We start from the raw sequence: 18,154 nt of genomic DNA, 5'->3' as shown, positions 1-18,154 counted from the left end.
TCATTTGACTTAAAAGATGACATCACTCAACGTCCTTGTTGACTGGTATCCTGACTGGATATTTTTACCGACTGACTCCACAAACTTTGTAATATGGACTAAAACTGCAAACAATTCTGACTCTAACCGACTGATAACGTAGGAAAAAAATTCGCGCCTGAGAATGACCGTTTCTAGAAATCCATTAGACTATCGCGAGACTTCAAGGGTTACCCTGGTTACCATCCAGCTTCATTCAGTAGGGCTTTATGGACTGTGCTGGAATCCATCATTACAGGTTATATTAAATGATATTTTAATACCAAACACTTCATGTTAATAAAATGAATTATGAGTAAAAATATGAATTTGTATTTTAGTGAATAAAGTAAAAAAAAAAGTAGTGAAAATTCAAGTTGAAAATCAAAATATAATCAGTTTACAATTATCTTGCTTTGTCAATCAACTTAATGTTCTAGCTCTACGTTAATTCCTTTAGCCCTTTTTTAAATCATCAAATTTGACACGCTTGTTAATAAATTCAGTTACAGCTGAAATTTGTCAGATGCTGCAACATGAAGACACTTTTTGTTCAAAACAAAATCAGGCAACTTTATTTCAAGAAGACACCCAACCAAATTCATACAGCTCAGATAACAAAATGACATTAAATAGAAACAATGAGGGAATATGAGCATACAAATCGCCAGCTGGAGACATAAGCTGTCAAAAACATAACCGTAACATCACCTTATATTGCACTGGTAGAAAAAGGCAAAAAACAAAATAAGCAACTTGTGATCGTCTTTCGTGGACTCCTACTGTATGTGTGGACGTCCTGTGTAGATAATGTGAACACGCACGACTCAGCAGCATGTCTCTTGTGTTATTGCTACACTGACACTGCTAAATGCACAATGACAATAGCGAAGGCGTGGGAGTCACAATCGCTGCTCCATTATGCTCTTTAATGACAGGACTGGTGTCGCATTTGGTGTCTAGCTCGTGGCACTGGTAATTAGGGTACAGCAGATGCACGTCCTGTCATTAAAGGCCACTGTGGAGCTGGGGATTATGGGAACAAAGGATCTGTATTTAATACTCTGTTGTCAGTGCAAAGAAAGACAACATGCACAGATGTAAAATTTCAGTGTGATTTATGCTCGTGATATGTGTTGTATATTAATAACAGCTATGCTCAGAGAGGGAGAATAACTTTGTTTCAACCCCCAGCCAGTGTGACGAATTTTAAAAGCTGTGTTTGCTTACATGCTTAAATGGCACATAAACTTTACATTACAAAAAGCACTAGACTGGGGGGTGGTGTTAACGTCCCACTCTGCTTATATAATATTTACCCTTGTGTGGGTATTTACACCTCTGAAAAGGGGTCAGCTATGTATTTACAATGGCACCCACGCACGCCAATTTATAACAATCTGAGATCCACCAGGTGAATACATGATGGGATGGACGAGCTAGACACAGAGCAGAGTCTGAGCTAGCTTGTGGCAGCTTGGCATATTCAGCAGTCTGACAGAGATCCATTACAGGTCCCACAGAAGAAAGTCTTCACAGCATCATCAACCTCCACACACACTTCTGAATGTGCCCTCCATAAGAGAAATAATCAGCTATGATTGCTTTGAAGCAGGGGGAGTAGAACACAGTTAAAACCACTGTCACAACAGATCATGCTCTAATGTTCGATATAACCCCGCCCCCCTGGTCAGTTCGTTAAAAGGTGAATGAATGCACACATGGGTCTGAGAGGTAAACAGTGGAGAGGAAAGTGACCTATGTAGCGATGCGTTTCACAGTAAGAGGCCGCCCGCTTCATGGGCAGCAGTTTTAGGAGGCCAAACCCAGAAAGAAGCCACCGACAAACCCGCTGGACAAGACGATGTTCCTTTTTATGAAGTCTGTGGCCTGCAGTGCAGAGGAGGGAAGACATGGACGATGAGTCAGTATGAGTGTAAAGACAGCATACTGTATTAGCCAGTGCACAGGTGTTAATAGCAAGTGAGCATAGTCTGGGTTAGAAGAAGTCAGATTACTTTTATTGTTCCATCTTTGTTAAAGGATAACTTTGGTATTTCCCAACCTGGACCCTATTTTTTCTTGTAATTGCATCCAAGTGACTAATGGGAACAACAATTTTTGAAATTGGTCCAGTTGAGCACAAAACAAGCTGCAATGTAACCCCCACAAGCAACGCAGCATCGTCAATTTACAGCTTCTAAAAGTGGTTATTTTTGCTGCTGACAGGCTCGGAGTGCTTCTGTTTTTGTTTCTGCACCTATCTTCCAACCAATTAGAGCATTCTGACCAAAATTAAATTGGCTCAGAACTCAAAAAGTTGGTTCTCAGCTGGAATTAAAAAACAAGAGGCTTTTCTTGACCTGAAATGCGAACTCTGACAAGATCAGTGCGTGTGTCATATACAGGTTGGAAAGATGAGGAAGTGAGGAATCCTCAGAAAAGAAGCAGCATGCAGTGGTCTTATTAGTGTCTCTGTAGGAATGTCTTCCTTAACATTGTCAGATACTTATAACAATCTGAGCCTGTCAGTGGCAAAAACTCTTGTACACTTTTAGGGAATGTACATTGATGTTATGCTATTAGCCCAAGTGGTTACACTACAGCTGGTCCAATTTCAAAAACTGTTCTTGTCACCTAGACACAAACACATGGGCTCCAGATTGGAAACTACTGAAGTTACCCTGTAAGCCTGCTGTGTCACAGCCAGTGGGTGCAGTAAGGCTGACAGTACACTAGAGGGCATAGCTGGTTTGCAGATAAAGATGTAAACCTCCTCATCAGAACCAGGACATCCAAGACAAACACATCCATTTAATTCTAATGAAAAACATGTCAGAGGCATGTTAGGTGTGGAAAGCATGAAGAAAGTGTTCACTAAACCTCAGCCCTGATTGATTTCAAAAGAAGAAGAGAGCGTGAAACAAAGAGCAAGCTTTGTTACAGGTACCTTTACCTCCTCAATGAAAGTGTTTATTTCAGGGGCTGCTTTGTTTGCTTTCTTCTTCAGGTGCTTCTTTGCTTTGTTCACATCCTTCTCCACCTTCTTCCAGTCCACCTGCACGTAGCCACTATGATTGGCGATCTGTGGGGAGAAAAAGGTTCATATACATGACAGAGTTAGCTAAGATAATTTGGGTTGTCTCTGCAATTTGGAGTGGCTTTCCACCAAAAAAAATATTGCCCCCTGACATGACATGTCATGCTGGCATAATAGGTTTGCCCTAATGAGTAACCTTATGTTACTCTCCTGGGCTACAACTTGTTTTTTCTTGTTTTCCATTCAGGGAACATTTAGTTCAGGAAGATGTTTTTCCTGACCTTGATGAAATCAACCCATTTGGAGAATGAAGCAAAACAAATTCTCATCTCAGACTGACAATAAGTGAACTCTGAGTGAATTAAAAACCCAAGGCACATTGGGCTCAGCCCGTGAATCAAGTCAACTGCCTGTCTCTGGTGTAATCTACTTGTAAAATGGCTACAAGAATGTTTAAGATAGCCGATAATACACTGACAGCAACACAGCTAAGCATCCAGATGGCCTACGTCCATCTAGAGCCAGCAAACACACAATGCTAGTCTTTCTGCTGTGGAGAGACGACCAGCTGGCATCTTCACTTATCAATGGAGTTGGTGAAATGCGAATCTTAGAAAAGAGGCACTTCTTATCCCATCAGAGGCAGAGTAGATGTAGTAAATATCTAATTACTGAGGCTACATAAACACAATCTTATGGTACTCTTGCCTGTAAAAGAAGGAACCCTCCTCCAACAGCGGTGGCGGCAATCTTCCCGACTCTCTGAAAGAGGTAACCAGCACACCTGGATGTGTTGAGAGGAAGAGAGGAGTGTTTGTTACACGTGTGCACTCAGATGTGTAGATAATGAAGCCTTGGTTGCAGGCCCGCCCACAGAAATGGCTGGGCCCCTCCCTAAATCTGCTTTACTCATATGTGTGTTACTCGTATGTGTGTTCTCTCTCTTTCCTGATTTAGATGAGTACATTACTCAGGTCGTGTGGCCGGTTGCCTGCAGTTTTTTTGTGTACAATTAAAAAAAATATTTGAATATGTTGTCATTGCTTATATTTAAGATGGACATGATTACTGCTCTCCAAGCTTTCCCTTCCACCTCCCATATGTGGGTCCTACTTGGCTGTAAATTCTAAACTCAACAGTTCTTCAAACATTACTGAAGTCAGTAAGGTAGGTGTAATGTTGGACAGTATTTTTATCTCTGTTGTCACAGATGTCACCAAGGGCATAGGTTTTGTTTTAGCATTTGGGAGACGCTATCAAACGGGGGGGGGGTTTGGGGGGCGTCCGCCATTTTATTTTGAGCATCAAAATGCAGTATGTCTTGTGGTCTTGTTAACGAGTGAGGGTAAAATGGAGCTGTGCCAGAAGCAAAGCTTTCCATCCACGCCCCAACCCTCACCTATGGTCACAAGCTCTGGGTAGCGACTGAAAGAATGTGTTTGTGGATACAAGCGGCCGTAATGAGCTTCCTCTGGCATCCTCTTTGCCTCCCTGGCGCCTCCTGTTTGAGGTTTTTGGGGTACATCCACATGGTAGGACGCCCTGGGGCAGACCTAGAACACACTGGAGGGATTATATATACCTCCTCTTTTGTGGGAACACCTCAGGATTCCCGAGGAGGAGCTGGAAAGCGTTGCTGAGGAGAGGGACGTCTGGAATACTTTGCTCAACCTGCTGCCCACATAACCAGATGAAAATGGATGGAAAATGCAATTCTTTTCTGCATTCTGGTGTATTTTAATGCACCAATTCAAGCCTGGTCTGCATCAGTTCATGGCGTAAATGTGTGCTGCTTGATTTCAATGTACACCTATGGATGTCACCCATGCCTTACCATCCAGTCACCCCACCCATCGCGATCTGGGTGGCCACAGAATACTTCTCAGCAATGGGGCCGGAGTTGTTCCCAAACACCCTGCTCCACCACTGGTGCCTTCGGGCATACTCTGTCAGGTCCACGACCTCATACACCTCATCTTCACTCTCTGGGTCGTCCTGACCTGCTACGAGACAAGGACACAGTACACAACCAAAATACTTACATTAATGTCAGGGTGCACTTCACCTCTTGTCTCCACCCCTTACACTGGTGAGTTTTTACATTATGGATGTGTTTTCAATGAGTCAGCGCCCTGTGTTTGGCCATTTAAACACAAAAGCGACCCTTTAAATGTAGTATTCTAACTGTATGGGGCAGCTCAGCTACCACAGGCTGCTGTTTAATCTATGTAAATGACTTGGGAAGCTAACATTAGCTAGCTAGCGTCAAATGGCTACCACAGCAATATCGCGCAAACTAACTGTTATTAGTTTATTTTTCGGAATATTAAAAGCACCGACATCAAGGCCTCGTCTTCATGTCGTTATCGTCGGTGAAAAAAAGTGATGTATTTGCATATTTAAAAGGGTAACAACGCCGAATTTCCAACAAACAGAATCGCTCACCTTCCCTTTGATCCACCGTCGCCATTTTGGAGAAACTGGTTATGTCACCAGGATGTTGACAATGCGAAGCCACGCCCACATTGTGTGATGCTGTGCCACGTCAAGTTAAAATGCTTTGATATCGCTTGATTAGGCTCCGCAAATGTTGCAGCGGTGTTAATAAAATGCTGCGACTTATTTTTCCAGAAGTTGAATTTGTAAATTAATTTTCACGGGACTTTGGAAAGTGTAAAAACACAGGCTCGGAGCGAGTGATGCATTGCAGTCACCGTTTAACCGGTGTGTGAGGGCCAACTGACACCCAGGTGTCAATACATATTAGTGAATACGATGTATTTTATCATGTGGAAATTATTTTATTTCTCAGGAATAGTAGGGTCTGTCACTTGAATACAAATTAAACAAACATTTTTATAATTTAAATATTTTTTAATATGCTTCCAGAATAATCGTGGTGTTAAATATGAGTGGTTTGCAGGGAGAAAATGAATATTTAAGATAAAAGAATGATATAGCAGGGAAGTCATATGGTGGGATGCGGGCGCTCCCATTGGCTGAAGAGCGGGGAGAGGGCGTGGCTAGAGCGGCGCGTGGGTTCGCTTGGGTGACACAATTATAACAACTTTATCTTCGCGGCCGAAACGCATTTTATTGTCAAATACTCACATCTTGGATACTGTACTCAGTTATTCGCGTTCAAATAGCGGCACAGGGTCACTTTGTGATGAAAAATGTGACGTTTGAGGAGCTACCCGGAGAGCGCTTCTGTCCCCCCGAAAGGATTTACTATATCGAATCGCATCTTTTCATCCTGGGAAAAAAGTTTTTGATCATTTTGTTTCCTACAGTTTTCCGTCTTTGATTCGGCAGAGCCAACCGTTCGTCCCCGCGTCGCGATTTTCCATGCAATCGTGCGGTGTGTCTCTCGCCGTTGCTGCCTGCGCTGCTGCTCGGAGTCTCGGCTCGGCTTCTTCTAGTGGTGATGAGGGAAAGAAAATGGCGGCGGGAAAAGCGAGTGAAACAGAGGAGGACTTTCCGACACTGACAGCCCAGGAGAGGGACAGTTTGGCCGGGATCGACAGGTCGGAACAGCAGCCCCGTGCACTCACACACACGCACACGCTGAAAATTAATTGTTTTCTCCCCTCGCATGTCGAAAATGTTTTTGAGCCGCTCTGCAAGTGATTCTGAGCCGCCTATGTTGTCTTCTCGCTTTGCAGCTCACTGTTTGGATTTCAGAAGCTTCATGAAGATGGCGCCAGAACGAAGGCCCTGTTGATGAAGGTAGCTAATCTAACTGGATGTGTTTTACATTTAAGCAGCACCCCGCTCCCTGGGATTTACTCCAGCCTCTCAACTAGCATGCACGGCTGTGAATTTGCTCTCAAAGTAGCGAGGCTGCCTGAATGCAAGTGGCCCACTCGCTAAGGAGACCAAGGCCAGCTAGCCGCAGCCCCTCTTTTAGCCAGCTAGCTAGCTAGCTAGTTAGCTACTCTCATCCGATGAAGCGACCCTGCACCTGCGGCTACGCGGTGTCGCTGGTCGAGATAACTGCTAGCCGAGTAGCTAAAGCTCCCTTGATGTTTCTAGCTTGTAAATATATGTTAATGTTTATCAGGCAGCCGCCCTTCCCTGTTAGCTTGTTAGCTAGCGTTATTCCCTACAGCGTATCCTTGTGTACTTGCAGTTGTACCACCAGAAACACAACGTCGTCACGGTTTTGTGTAGCACATTGAATGCTGGAAACACTCAAATGAGGAAAGTTTTATGCCGTCATAACACTGTTTTATTACTAACATGTAGCATTAAACACATGAGTACCCATATGTGGCTACAACTGTTAAATTGGTGGAAGTAACGTCGTAGCCTTCTTCAGGGTGCATCAAATACAGCTCACCCGTTTGCGTTATTTGGTGAGGTTAGCTAGTGCCTGTAGCGTTTGCATTGAGCTAGTGTCTTTGGCACACTTTTATGTTGTTATGTGGCATTGCATTCTCCATTTAAAACACTTGAGGGTGTTTTCTGGTCGTTTGGAGTCAGTGTGAACGAGTTGACAAACGTTACAAGTAACGTTAATGGCTGGCTGCCTGTCCAAGATGGCGGGACATGGCGGAGTGACACCGATAGCTATATAACCCATTTGATATGAACATATCGCTCCGAGTCGTCTGTGTGCTGCTGAAGTGTGTGTTGAGTGTCCTCTCGGGTCTTTGCTCCTTGTAAAGATGTGTTCCTGTTGCTGACCTCGTAGGTGTCGGGGTCCTTTGTTTACAGTTTGCATTGGCTCTGCATGTGCTCCCGGACTGGGAAGCCTCATGATAAATAGGCTCAGTCCACCTGTGCTTAACACCCTGCACACTGCTAACAGAGCCCAAAGCTCCTCTCGTGGATTCATCAACAGTGGGTGATGTGGAGAAGATGGTGCTGTTGACAGCTCATGGTTTGAGGGGCCATCCGCGAATCCGCTCGCTAGGTGGTGTGGGATACCTAGGAAGTGTGACTGCTCCTAGCTGTAGCTGCACAGGAGCAGCAGCAACCTCCACTGTACCGTACTTGCAGGATAATATGAACTGCATGCAACACAATCGATGTTTTTTGCTTGAATTGAACCAAGCAGCATGCTGCTTTCTCCCTAGTAGATATCCAGAGCACTGGTGCAATGGTTTAACATACAATTTGTGCATTCATTTACCTTTTAAAGTGTTTTACATATGCCATAAAACGCCTCTTAAAACAGCCCGCTCTGTTAGAAAAGGTCTGTTTGTCCCATACAAATTGTGGAATTGGTTTGGTGCAATGGTGCATGTTTATAAAAACATTTGCATCCCACTCTTGGTGTAGATTTAGTTATTTTGTGCCTTATAGGGTGACCATTGGGCACAAACATTGACATTCTCCTAAGCTGGAACTTGCTCCATAGTCAGCATCTGTTGCCAGACCTCCCTGTTTGTCGTACTCTTGTACACCCTGGTATAAATACACACCAAAGTGCTATGGGCACTTGCCTTGTACGACTAACTCGCACTTTCTGATGTTGTCATGTGCAGGATATTGCCGTCTGATAGTGGCACCAGTCAGATAGTTAACATGGCTGATATTGGTCAAACAATGACCTTAATAAACAAATAAAGAATCTGCAAAGTGTGACCAAGCTACACTGATTACAGATTTTGTGTCTGGCCAGTGTCGGTATAACATTGCACAGTGTAATTTCACAAAGCTCTTGACACAGTAATGTTGACAAAGGGGGAAAACAGTTGAAAAGTATTGTCCTGTTGCAGCTTGGGGTCAACTTCCACATACAGGTTTTAAATTGATCAAGACAAGTGGGTTGATGCTGGTTTCGTGCTTCTGATATGTGAGAATCGGATGCTTTTCTTCCTCATACATGATAATAAGATGAATATCTGTTGGTCGTATATGTCACATTTGGTGTTTGGATATTACACAGGGCATGTGTCACCATTTTACTGACATTTTATTGACAAATTGACTATTACTTTGTGGAAAAAATAGGCAAATAAATTGATAATGAAGTAGTTGTTAGGAGGGGAATATGTTGGATCCATTGTGAGCAGCAGACTGTATGCCACATTAAGCAAACTGCAAATTTCTAGGTTCAGAGTGTGGGTCAGCTATATTAGCATGTCATTTTTGGTTTCTATATTTCAACAGAGGCAAAGAAACCATCACTAGTACTTGTTTAGAAACAGAAAGCACACACTTTGCTTCAGTAAAGGCTTTCTGCTTGTGTTAACATCCCATCCTTGTGTCAGACACATTGAATCATTGAAGTCTGAGAATGTGTGATGAAAACAAATAATCCAGAACGTGGCCTCCAAAACAATTAACTTCCACTCAGTCTAGCTCCGATGTCAGATATTCTGTGTATGACTTTGCTGAGAATTGTTTGTGTAGACGGTCTCATTTTGTCACAGTCTTCATTTTGACATTTTGGGAGGTTTCTGCTCATACCTTGTTAGTGTTGACTGTCTACCCTGTCTGGCACTTTGGTCGCGTCGCTGCTCTGTGGCTCCGTCTACATGCAGATAACTATGCGTTCAACATATCTGACAGAATGAGGTCACTGTATCACCACCAGTAACTAGGTGGCAATGATGTAAACTTGGGAGATAAGCTTTGAACTTGCTCTTATTTAGATTTTCTACATGTGAGAATATCTCCATTGTTTGTTATGTTGACGCCATTGTTTTTTACATGATGGCACTTTTTGCAGCTTTGGGTATGATTCTCATGATGGGATGAGTGCTGCTGTTTTGGATGAAGTTTGCGTGTTCTTCCCGTGTGTGCCAAACAACATGCATGTCAGAGCTGCTCTTTCATTGCCCTTGAAGAAGGCGCTGGCTGGCTGTGCGCTGTGACCAACCTCTGTTCAGAAATAGTTAAGAGAGGTCATTGGAAGAGGACAGTTTTTCCCACGAGGATTATTTATGTGTAACTTAATTTAAAAAGCAATTACCCATAGAGAGAAGATGACTTTGGGACTTTGGAAGTTAAAGCCACTTCTGAAAAAGTCAGTGTGTTCCAGTCAGGGTAGCACCAATCAAATAATAATGATGGTATGTCTCTTCCTGTTCACTTGGATTGTACTTCAGATGTAGAATGAAACCGAAAACATTGATTGTGTCGCATGGAGGGTCAGTGTTACGCACTGTTAGGTTGAAATCAGTCAGGGCACACATGATGCATGGACATAACTGGTCCGTGAAAGCCAACAGGACCAACAGCACTATTGCTCAACAGTTTAAGCTACAGCATATTCTGTTGTGGGTGATGTTTGTTTCTTCTTGCAGTTATCCGTCTGCAGGTCAATGGTTCAGCCCTTCCCAAGAAACTGATCTAGTACAAAAAGTATAGCTCGGCTTTTCTCGCAGATAAGGCTGCATCATCATCACAAGGATGCAGATATTGTATCAAAAACAGTATTGACAGACAACAGTCGTTGAGGCTACTTATAGATCCCACTCATTGGTTGGCAGACTCGTCTACAATGGGCTCAAACACCCACAAATATGAATGGGTTACTGTAGATACCGTGGGAGAATCAGTGATTCTTGCGTAATGCTGCCTAGCTAGCATATCACTCGATGTTTGCCCTCGCTTTCATCTCATATTACAAAGTCTTATTGGTGATGTGTTTACTTCAGGGCTGTACTGAGTAGTTTGAAGTTTTGAAGCTTCATTCACAATGTTGACATTCTTACTCTTATTCAACCATTTGATTGCTCCACAGCTTTGTTTAATTATCTTTTGCATGTCTATTCATTTGTTGAAACCTGATATTTCTGCACAGTTGCACATCAACAAAAGGCTACACTTGAATTATTAGCATTATTTGTAGAGTTAGAGTCCAGTGGTGGCTGCGTAGGATTGATTCCAATTCATGTGATCCAAACATTTCCAAGTCTAACAGTCAAAATTTATTGAATAAAGACAAAAGACAACAAAATTTTCTGCTTCAAACCACATTTGTCCCATTTCAGCTGAAATTTAATTATAATTTAGATGTTGTTTTATTACCTTTAAAGTGAATTGCTGTCATTTCTGTCAGATAATCTGCAAGGTTCAATGTGCCCCACATTTCAAAGGCAGTTAATTTATTTTAGATGTTGTTTTAGTGGTTAACTTTTGACTGAGTTGCCGTCATGTTCACGTACACACCGCACAGCGCAAAGTGTCTCATACTTCAGTGTCATTTAAAATCCGACTTGTTGAAGATTGTGATTAAAGGCTTCAAAGGGCTCTTAATGCACACAAGATTTTTTGGGACAATGTTTCCAGTACTTAACAATAAATTGTGCTAAATTTAGGCTGTTTTGTTTTGTTTTGTTTTGTTTTTTTAAAGATTATTTTTTGGGTTTTTTGCCTTTAATATACAGGACAGTGTGAAATGGGGAGACAGAGAGAGTGGGGGGACGACATGCAGCAAAGGGTTGCAAGCCGGAGTCGAACTCGGGACCGCTGCAGCGAGGCATCGCCTCTATACATGGGGCGCCAGCACTATCCACTAAGCTACCGACGCCCCAAAATTTGGACTGTTTTCTGATTTCCCCTTTTTTAGACAAGTCGACTCGTCTTAATAAAAATTCTCGTTTAGTCAACAGGGAAATTAGTCGCGAGGAACATCCCTAGCACGTATCTGTATTAACAGGGTGGTCTAACTTAGGGCTGCAAAAGTAAACGAATTGTTATCGAAATCACAATTTGGTCAAGAGCAGTATCTAAATTGCGGGATAAAAGGTAAAATCTCTCACAACACACTTATAAATGAAGCATTGTGGTGCTACAGAGATGCCGTGGACGACAAATAGTATTTCGGATGTAAGGACACGTATGTTTGTTACAAATCTCAGCAAAAATCACATTATCATCATTTTATTTTATTTTTTTATTTATTTATTTTTTTTCAGTGAAAATGAAATGCAGAAACGACCATTCCTACTGGAAACGCAACTCACAGCAAAATAAGCTACATGTAGCCTATTTGATAAAGAAATTTGATTTTATTTTTTAAAAATCACCTCGTTTAATCTGATCCCTTTATTCTAATTTAGGAATTAGTTTGAGAACTTTTTTTTAAGGGTGATGACGTAATAAATGTCAGGGCAGACATCCGAAGCTTTGAACATCTCGTAGAAGCTTCAAAAGCTTTAAAAAAAATTATACATTTGGTGCAGTCCTATTTTACATCACTGTGTTTACATAATTTGTTTTAGTATGTGTCTAAAAGGATATGGATATTTTGAAAGTCTTAGATTTTGCTTTGACACTTTAGAAGAACTGTTAGACGCTTCAGAAACTACTGATTTGTACGTATCCACCTATGCTGTAGGCCACACTGGAGCTGTCCTGCATCCCCCTTTAAAAGATGTAACTACACATAGAGGTTATTGTGGTTATGGTGATTGCATGTGGGGTCTGCAAGAACTGCGATTGGTCAGCATTTGCTCGCTCTTACAAGCTGCCAGTGCCGGTGGAGATTGCTGATAGTGTAGACGTGAGTGTAGAAGACATTGACGAAGGTGAGGAAAGGCTCAGTAATGTGATGCTTTTCACTAACACACATCCAGCGAAACCCACCTCTGCTGCAAACCCTCTGCCCACAGTAGATGAAAGAAGGTAAACACATGTATTACTCTTGGTAGCAGCAGTCTCCGGCTCAATAATGAGACGCTGGCCTTTCCCATCGACACTCTGTGAGGAATGTAATGAAAGCACAGTACACTGGTGCTGCTGCCGTGGTGGTTAATATCACCTATAAATCAGGGCTTTCATTACCCCTTACTTTAGGTATGGTTCCAACTTTCAGGACAGTTTTTAAAAAGGCAAAATCACGATGTGGAAATGTTGACATTGCTCAGTCTTTACATAATGCATTCAACTTTTTGTTTCCTTACTCCATCTCCCTTTTGGTAACGTAGTGTATGAACTGTTTGCCCAGAAAAATGACATAGCGATCCGCTGGAAGTGTTCACCATAAATCCTTTGTGATAATGAAGAGAACTGTTGTCTGACTAGACCTTTCATATCTGCTTTTGTTGGATTATATATATTTTCCCAGAAATAATTGTGATAAATTATGTTATTGTCATTTTTAGACCATTTTATGCCTCTGATATAATGATAATATAATAGCATAATTATACTATAATTCTTAATTTTCCAATATTGGAATTGGAATTATTATTATTATTATTTTACATTTTAGAAAGTAATTTATACCTTTTAAATATATTCAAGGAAGTACAAAATGGTAAGACCCTATATAGAAATAGCCCAAAATTACTCAGTATAAGACTTAGGACGCATTCACACTGGCCTGATATGGTCCGCTTTAAACGAACTCTGGTCCGCTTCCACGGATAGTTTGGTTCACTCGGAGTGGTGTGAACGCTTATTCGAACTCTAGTGCGGACCAAACCAACAAACCCCGCTTGAAAACTGGGGTCAAGTGAACCCTGGTGCGGTTCGCTTACAGTGGGAAATGCAAACGGACTATCCAGTGGACCAATGAGAGGAAGTGATGTAGCATTTTGGTGTTTTTATGGTGACCGAGCCGGCTGAAGGGGATGGATTTCCGTTTTCTGTCCTGGCCAATCAATGAGCCGGGTTTTCTTCTTCCTTGTGCTTTTTTTTTTCCCTAGTCAGTGGTCGTTTTGGGCAATACCGCCCCCAAACAAGCAGCTGTTGTAACTGCGTGACATTGTCCAGGCAGTTTGGTCCGCTTTAAAAGGTGCAGTGTGAAAGTGAACAGAATTAAATGAAGGTGTGGAATTTTTCGGCATTCCCCGCCCAATCGAATCGAGTCCCCCAAACTATCCTGTGAATGCACCCTAAATATGAAAATTGGCCAGCAAAAAAAAAAAAAATTGTGATGCCGCTTGCAGCTAACAGACAAGCTTAGCAAAGTTCCAGGAACTCCGCAGTTACCTTAAAATTCTGGTTGGTGTGCTGCAGTTGGTTTCGGGGATGGGCGGCTTGGAAGCCGTGCCGTTTGCCGGTGGATTTAAGAAGAGGATGATGAAGTTGGACTTTGTGGTTCGTTGCCAGTTGGCTAGTTCACGACTATCAGCACTGTGCCTTTTGCACTCCAAAAGTGCAGGCTACCGGCAAGCTACGTTGTGTTGTCTTTGAAGTGCTGCTTTATTTTTCTTTGGACTCATGCTGATAGGCAGGATGGAGAGGAAAAGATAAAGGGTGAATTGTTGTGCCCAGGTTTTATAAGGGTCTGTGAAACCCTGCTGTTAATTCTGGCATCATTGGTGACATTCCTCTGTCAACAATCAGGCATGTAAACACAATATCAAGGTCAGCAAAATGATTGAGGTCATCTCCATATATTGTACGATAAGTCCAATGAAATGGTCAGGATAGGTCTGACATTTGTACTTCTGAGTAGAATTTTGATATCTTCTTCCTTGAAGAGGAAAAGCATCGGTAATATTGGACCACATCTGCCCCCAACCACTCAATCGCTTGTCACTTAACTTACTGTCATGGTTCTTGTTTCTCCATCTGCTGCATTTTGTCTTGGCAAAAGATTTTTACTTTCCAATGTAAAATAAATGTATTTGATTATGTAAGAGCTTCTTGGCAATGAGGCTGCTACCCACCAAGGCCAAACAGCAGCTCCTCTGTGTTTTGGAGGTTAAAGGTGATAGATGGGGCTTCAGTTTCAAAGACAGCAAAATTATCTCCATTAAAAACTCTTAAGATGAATTATTATCCACTTGTGTAGAATCTTGGAAGTCAGTTTCACTTGCTCATGCAGCTGCCTCTCTTTGGCTTTGAATAGCAGAACTGCACTCTGCATTGGGAACCAGCTGAGCCCATCTATGATGGGATGGCAGTATGGCACCAGAGCAAATAAGGTGCCAGGGAAGGTCATTCTCAAGTTTGTTTGCCTTGGTGTGGGAAGTGATATGGACAATATGCGCTTGATTTCTTTTTACAGCTCAACTGGGCCCAGTTTGTCGATGGCTCCTTGTTTTATTGGGGATGATCTGGGTATATGTTAATGGACCAGTATTGGCTAAAAAGCTGTCCACCTTATCCTGCTGGCGTCGCTGCGCTCCTTAATGACAGCTGGGCTTTACAGTGCGAGCATTTGGCTGCAAATGAAAGTCACAATTACAGTGTTTGTATTTGGTCACAGTGGTGATTGACTGTGTTCTGACATGGTTTTGCTAGCGGCTATGATTCGGTTATCTCTTCTCTTATCAATAAACACCAGTGTACAAAACATTCGGCCTGCAGCTTCACATATTTATCAGGTGCAACTCTTTGCTTTCACCGGTTGAAATGATGAACTTTTCAGTTGTTGCTAATAAATGTTACTTCTGTGACTAACTTGATGGCAGGAAAAAATGGTTTTAGTTTACCTTGCCCCTCCCTGTCTCGCACTCACTCTCTCTCTCTCAGGGTCGGGCTGACTGTTAGCATCACACGGCTAGTGTTACCAAACAGTTGTTAACAGCTTCAAGGATTCAAGATGTTTTGATGTCAGTATGAGTTTTTTGAGATGGCTTGGTTTCTGATGGTAGTTGTTGTGTTCGCTCGTGCTAACTGGGTGCACGTTTTTATTGTCTGGGATGGCAAAGGTACGACCCATGCTACCCTGGTATTCTTACCCTAACCAATGTCTGTCGTCTTGCCTTAACTTAACTAAAACATCCAAGGAAGGCAATGAGTACTTTGTCTCATTCTCTTGAACGCAGTATTTCAAGAATGTATTCAGGGATTTTCTTCAAATTTGGCACAAACGTCCACTTGGACTCAACAACGAACTGATTCGATTTTGGTGGTTGAACGTCAGAAGATCAAGGTCACTGTGACCTCGTCTTTCCACTTCTTGTGAACAAGATTTCTCAAGAACACTTTGAGGGAATGTCTTCAGATTTGGCGTAAACGTTCATTTTGTGACAGGGATGAATTGAATAGATTTTGGTGGCTAAAGGTCAAGGTCACTGTGACCTCACAAAACACGATTTTTGACACAACTTAAGAATTTGTGTGCTACTTATATCGGAATTTCACACAAATGTCTGATCGACACAGAGCGCATTTAAGGCTCGCCCCCACTGGAGGGGAAACCAATTCATCGCTTTCCATTGATACGTCTGTCTGCTAGCAAACAACACAATACTGCTGAAAATAAATAAAATAAAGTAAATTTATGGTGGGATGCACTTTCATCATGATACGATATTAAATCAGTTCTTTGGACAATGATGCGATATTGTCCGATATTACACAGTCTGCCCGATATGAGTTCAACTGAGTGCGATTCAGGGGCCTGCGATCAGTATGAGACGATATTATCCGGCATTATTTACATATGAAATCAGAAATATTTCCACACTGCTGTGATTTATTCCAGAGTAAACAACATTATCCTCATCTGTCTTGGCTACTTGCCATCTGCCTGCTGCTGTTTGAAGTGACACAGAATTTCAAAATAAAAGTGAAACCTAAAGGGGCTGAAAGGTGGACATTTGGTCAGATACTGAATTGTGACACTAATACAGTCCATCTTGAAACTACTGATTGTATAGATTCTCAGGGCTGTTGGGCTGTTTTAGGATTTGTTGCTTCTTTGCAGCAACATCCATATTTGACGCATGGTCTACTGTCATGGCTACATATGAGTCTTGAGGCACACAAGCATTGGTGAAACACATTTGAAAAACAGCAGTATGACCTTTTAACTAACTCAGGGTCCTGCAGCATTAATCCAGCTCACAGGCAGCAGCTGCTTCTCTCTCTTTATATCAGTGCATGAAGATCTGTAATGGAAGCTTAAAAAAAAGCCTTAAGCATAAGTCCTTATCTACAGCAAACCCCATTCCAGTGAGTTAGTCTCGGGCTGATAGTTATCTGCTGAGAAGAATGTGAGTCGACTTGGCCAGAATAAGGGAGCTGACGTCAGCCGTGTTGTGACTTTCAAAAGTTCTGAATGATTTTCTCTCTGGTTCCCTGCTGTGTTTCTTTTCTATGCGCAATATCAGACAGTTGAGACAATTTGTTGTGCTGTTCTCCGCAGGCTGTCCGCTGCTACGATTCGCTCATCCTTAAGGCCGAGGGCAAAGTGGAGCCTGAGCTATTCTGCCAGCTCGGCCACTTCAACCTCCTGTTGGAGGATTACCCGAAAGGTGAGTAATCTTTCCTCTTCACCTCCACTCGAGTGCTTTGCCGAGTCATCCTTTCCTCACATGTTTCCAAGCATCTGGAGACACGCAGTCGGCTCCCCTCCAGCTTGACACAAATGCTGACTGCGCACATTTCCTCAGCGGCGTGTTGTTGTTGTGTTGTTGATAAATTCTCAGCCTCCCTCTCCTTTAAATTGCAGCATTATCGGCATACCAGAGGTACTACAGTTTACAGTCAGACTACTGGAAGGTAAGATACAAACAACACACACGTGCCCTCGTGCTTACTTTCCCATTCAGGTAGTGATACTCCCACGCCCTGTCAGTTACAAACACATTCATTCTTTCACACACATCCACTTGCCCATGCACAGGAAGCACGTATGGTCTCAGTTTGGTTAGATGCTGGTATAATATGCAGTTTCAGGTTCCGTGTCACAGTCGTTTTGTGCTGCTTTCGCTGACACTTGATGACACTTTGCGGTGAGATTGATAGTTGTTGTTTTTCCTGATTACTCAACCGCGTAGCTGCGAGGTCATGTAAATATGAATGGCTTTTGTTTACAAGGACACAGTTTTGGAGACACATGGTTGCATTGTGAACTTGGTATTATGTTTCTTTGCTGGTTTTATTAATCTGTTTAATTTGAACTGTTGTCCTTCTCTCCATCCCACCCAGAATGCTGCCTTTCTGTATGGCCTGGGAATGGTCTACTTCCACTATAATGCCTTTCAGTGGTGAGTACAAACTACCTTTATGCCATTTGCACAGAAACTGTACACCCTAATGTTGTGGTTCCCAACTGGTCCAGATTTCTCTTTAGTCGTTAGTTTAAGGTCCATGCAGTTTAATAAATTCAGCGTCATGTTGTTAAGATAGTTTGCCGTCTCTGTCAAGCAGCTGTCCGTTGCTAGCAGGAAAGAAAAAAGTGTGTTTTTTACAAACTTGACATGTTTGCAAAACACTTGCGGCCCATTCAGA

General features: G+C 42.4%; 2 protein-coding genes across 5 annotated transcripts in view; one reads left to right on the top strand and one right to left on the bottom strand.

The window, feature by feature from the left end:
* Nucleotides 1-564: 564 nt before the first annotated feature.
* LOC117250081 (FUN14 domain-containing protein 1) lies at nucleotides 565-6,086 on the bottom strand. 3 transcript variants are annotated; one of them, XM_033616070.2, is made up of 5 exons: nucleotides 5,504-6,086; nucleotides 4,893-5,061; nucleotides 3,767-3,842; nucleotides 2,969-3,103; nucleotides 565-1,908 (listed from the first exon to the last, which is right to left on the bottom strand). In XM_033616070.2, the coding sequence occupies exons 1-5, from the start codon at nucleotides 5,526-5,528 to the stop codon at nucleotides 1,831-1,833; spliced, it is 483 nt and encodes a 160-aa protein (XP_033471961.1). In that variant the 5' UTR covers nucleotides 5,529-6,086; the 3' UTR covers nucleotides 565-1,830. The 3 variants fall into 3 exon arrangements, with proteins under 3 accessions (XP_033471961.1, XP_033471963.1, XP_033471962.1); XM_033616072.2 differs by having other exon boundaries at nucleotides 2,975-3,103; XM_033616071.2 differs by having other exon boundaries at nucleotides 4,893-5,058.
* Nucleotides 6,087-6,101: 15 nt separating this feature from the next.
* The window catches only part of LOC117250080 (lysine-specific demethylase 6A-like), a 34,395-nt gene continuing 22,342 nt past the window's right edge, over nucleotides 6,102-18,154 (top strand). The window contains exons 1-5 of one of the 2 annotated variants that reach the window (XM_033616067.2): nucleotides 6,102-6,585; nucleotides 6,724-6,787; nucleotides 17,067-17,175; nucleotides 17,373-17,422; nucleotides 17,852-17,910. In XM_033616067.2, the coding sequence (XP_033471958.2) occupies nucleotides 6,407-6,585; nucleotides 6,724-6,787; nucleotides 17,067-17,175; nucleotides 17,373-17,422; nucleotides 17,852-17,910 (461 nt within the window). In that variant the 5' untranslated portion in view covers nucleotides 6,102-6,406. The remainder of the gene's footprint in view (nucleotides 6,586-6,723; nucleotides 6,788-17,066; nucleotides 17,176-17,372; nucleotides 17,423-17,851; nucleotides 17,911-18,154) is intronic. The other variant, XM_033616068.2, reaches the window with a different exon arrangement.

The sequence above is a fragment of the Epinephelus lanceolatus genome, chromosome 24 (assembly GCF_041903045.1).
Source record: "Epinephelus lanceolatus isolate andai-2023 chromosome 24, ASM4190304v1, whole genome shotgun sequence".
NCBI classification, from domain to species: Eukaryota; Metazoa; Chordata; class Actinopteri; order Perciformes; family Serranidae; genus Epinephelus; species Epinephelus lanceolatus.
This window is presented reverse-complemented; position numbering and strand designations above follow the sequence as displayed.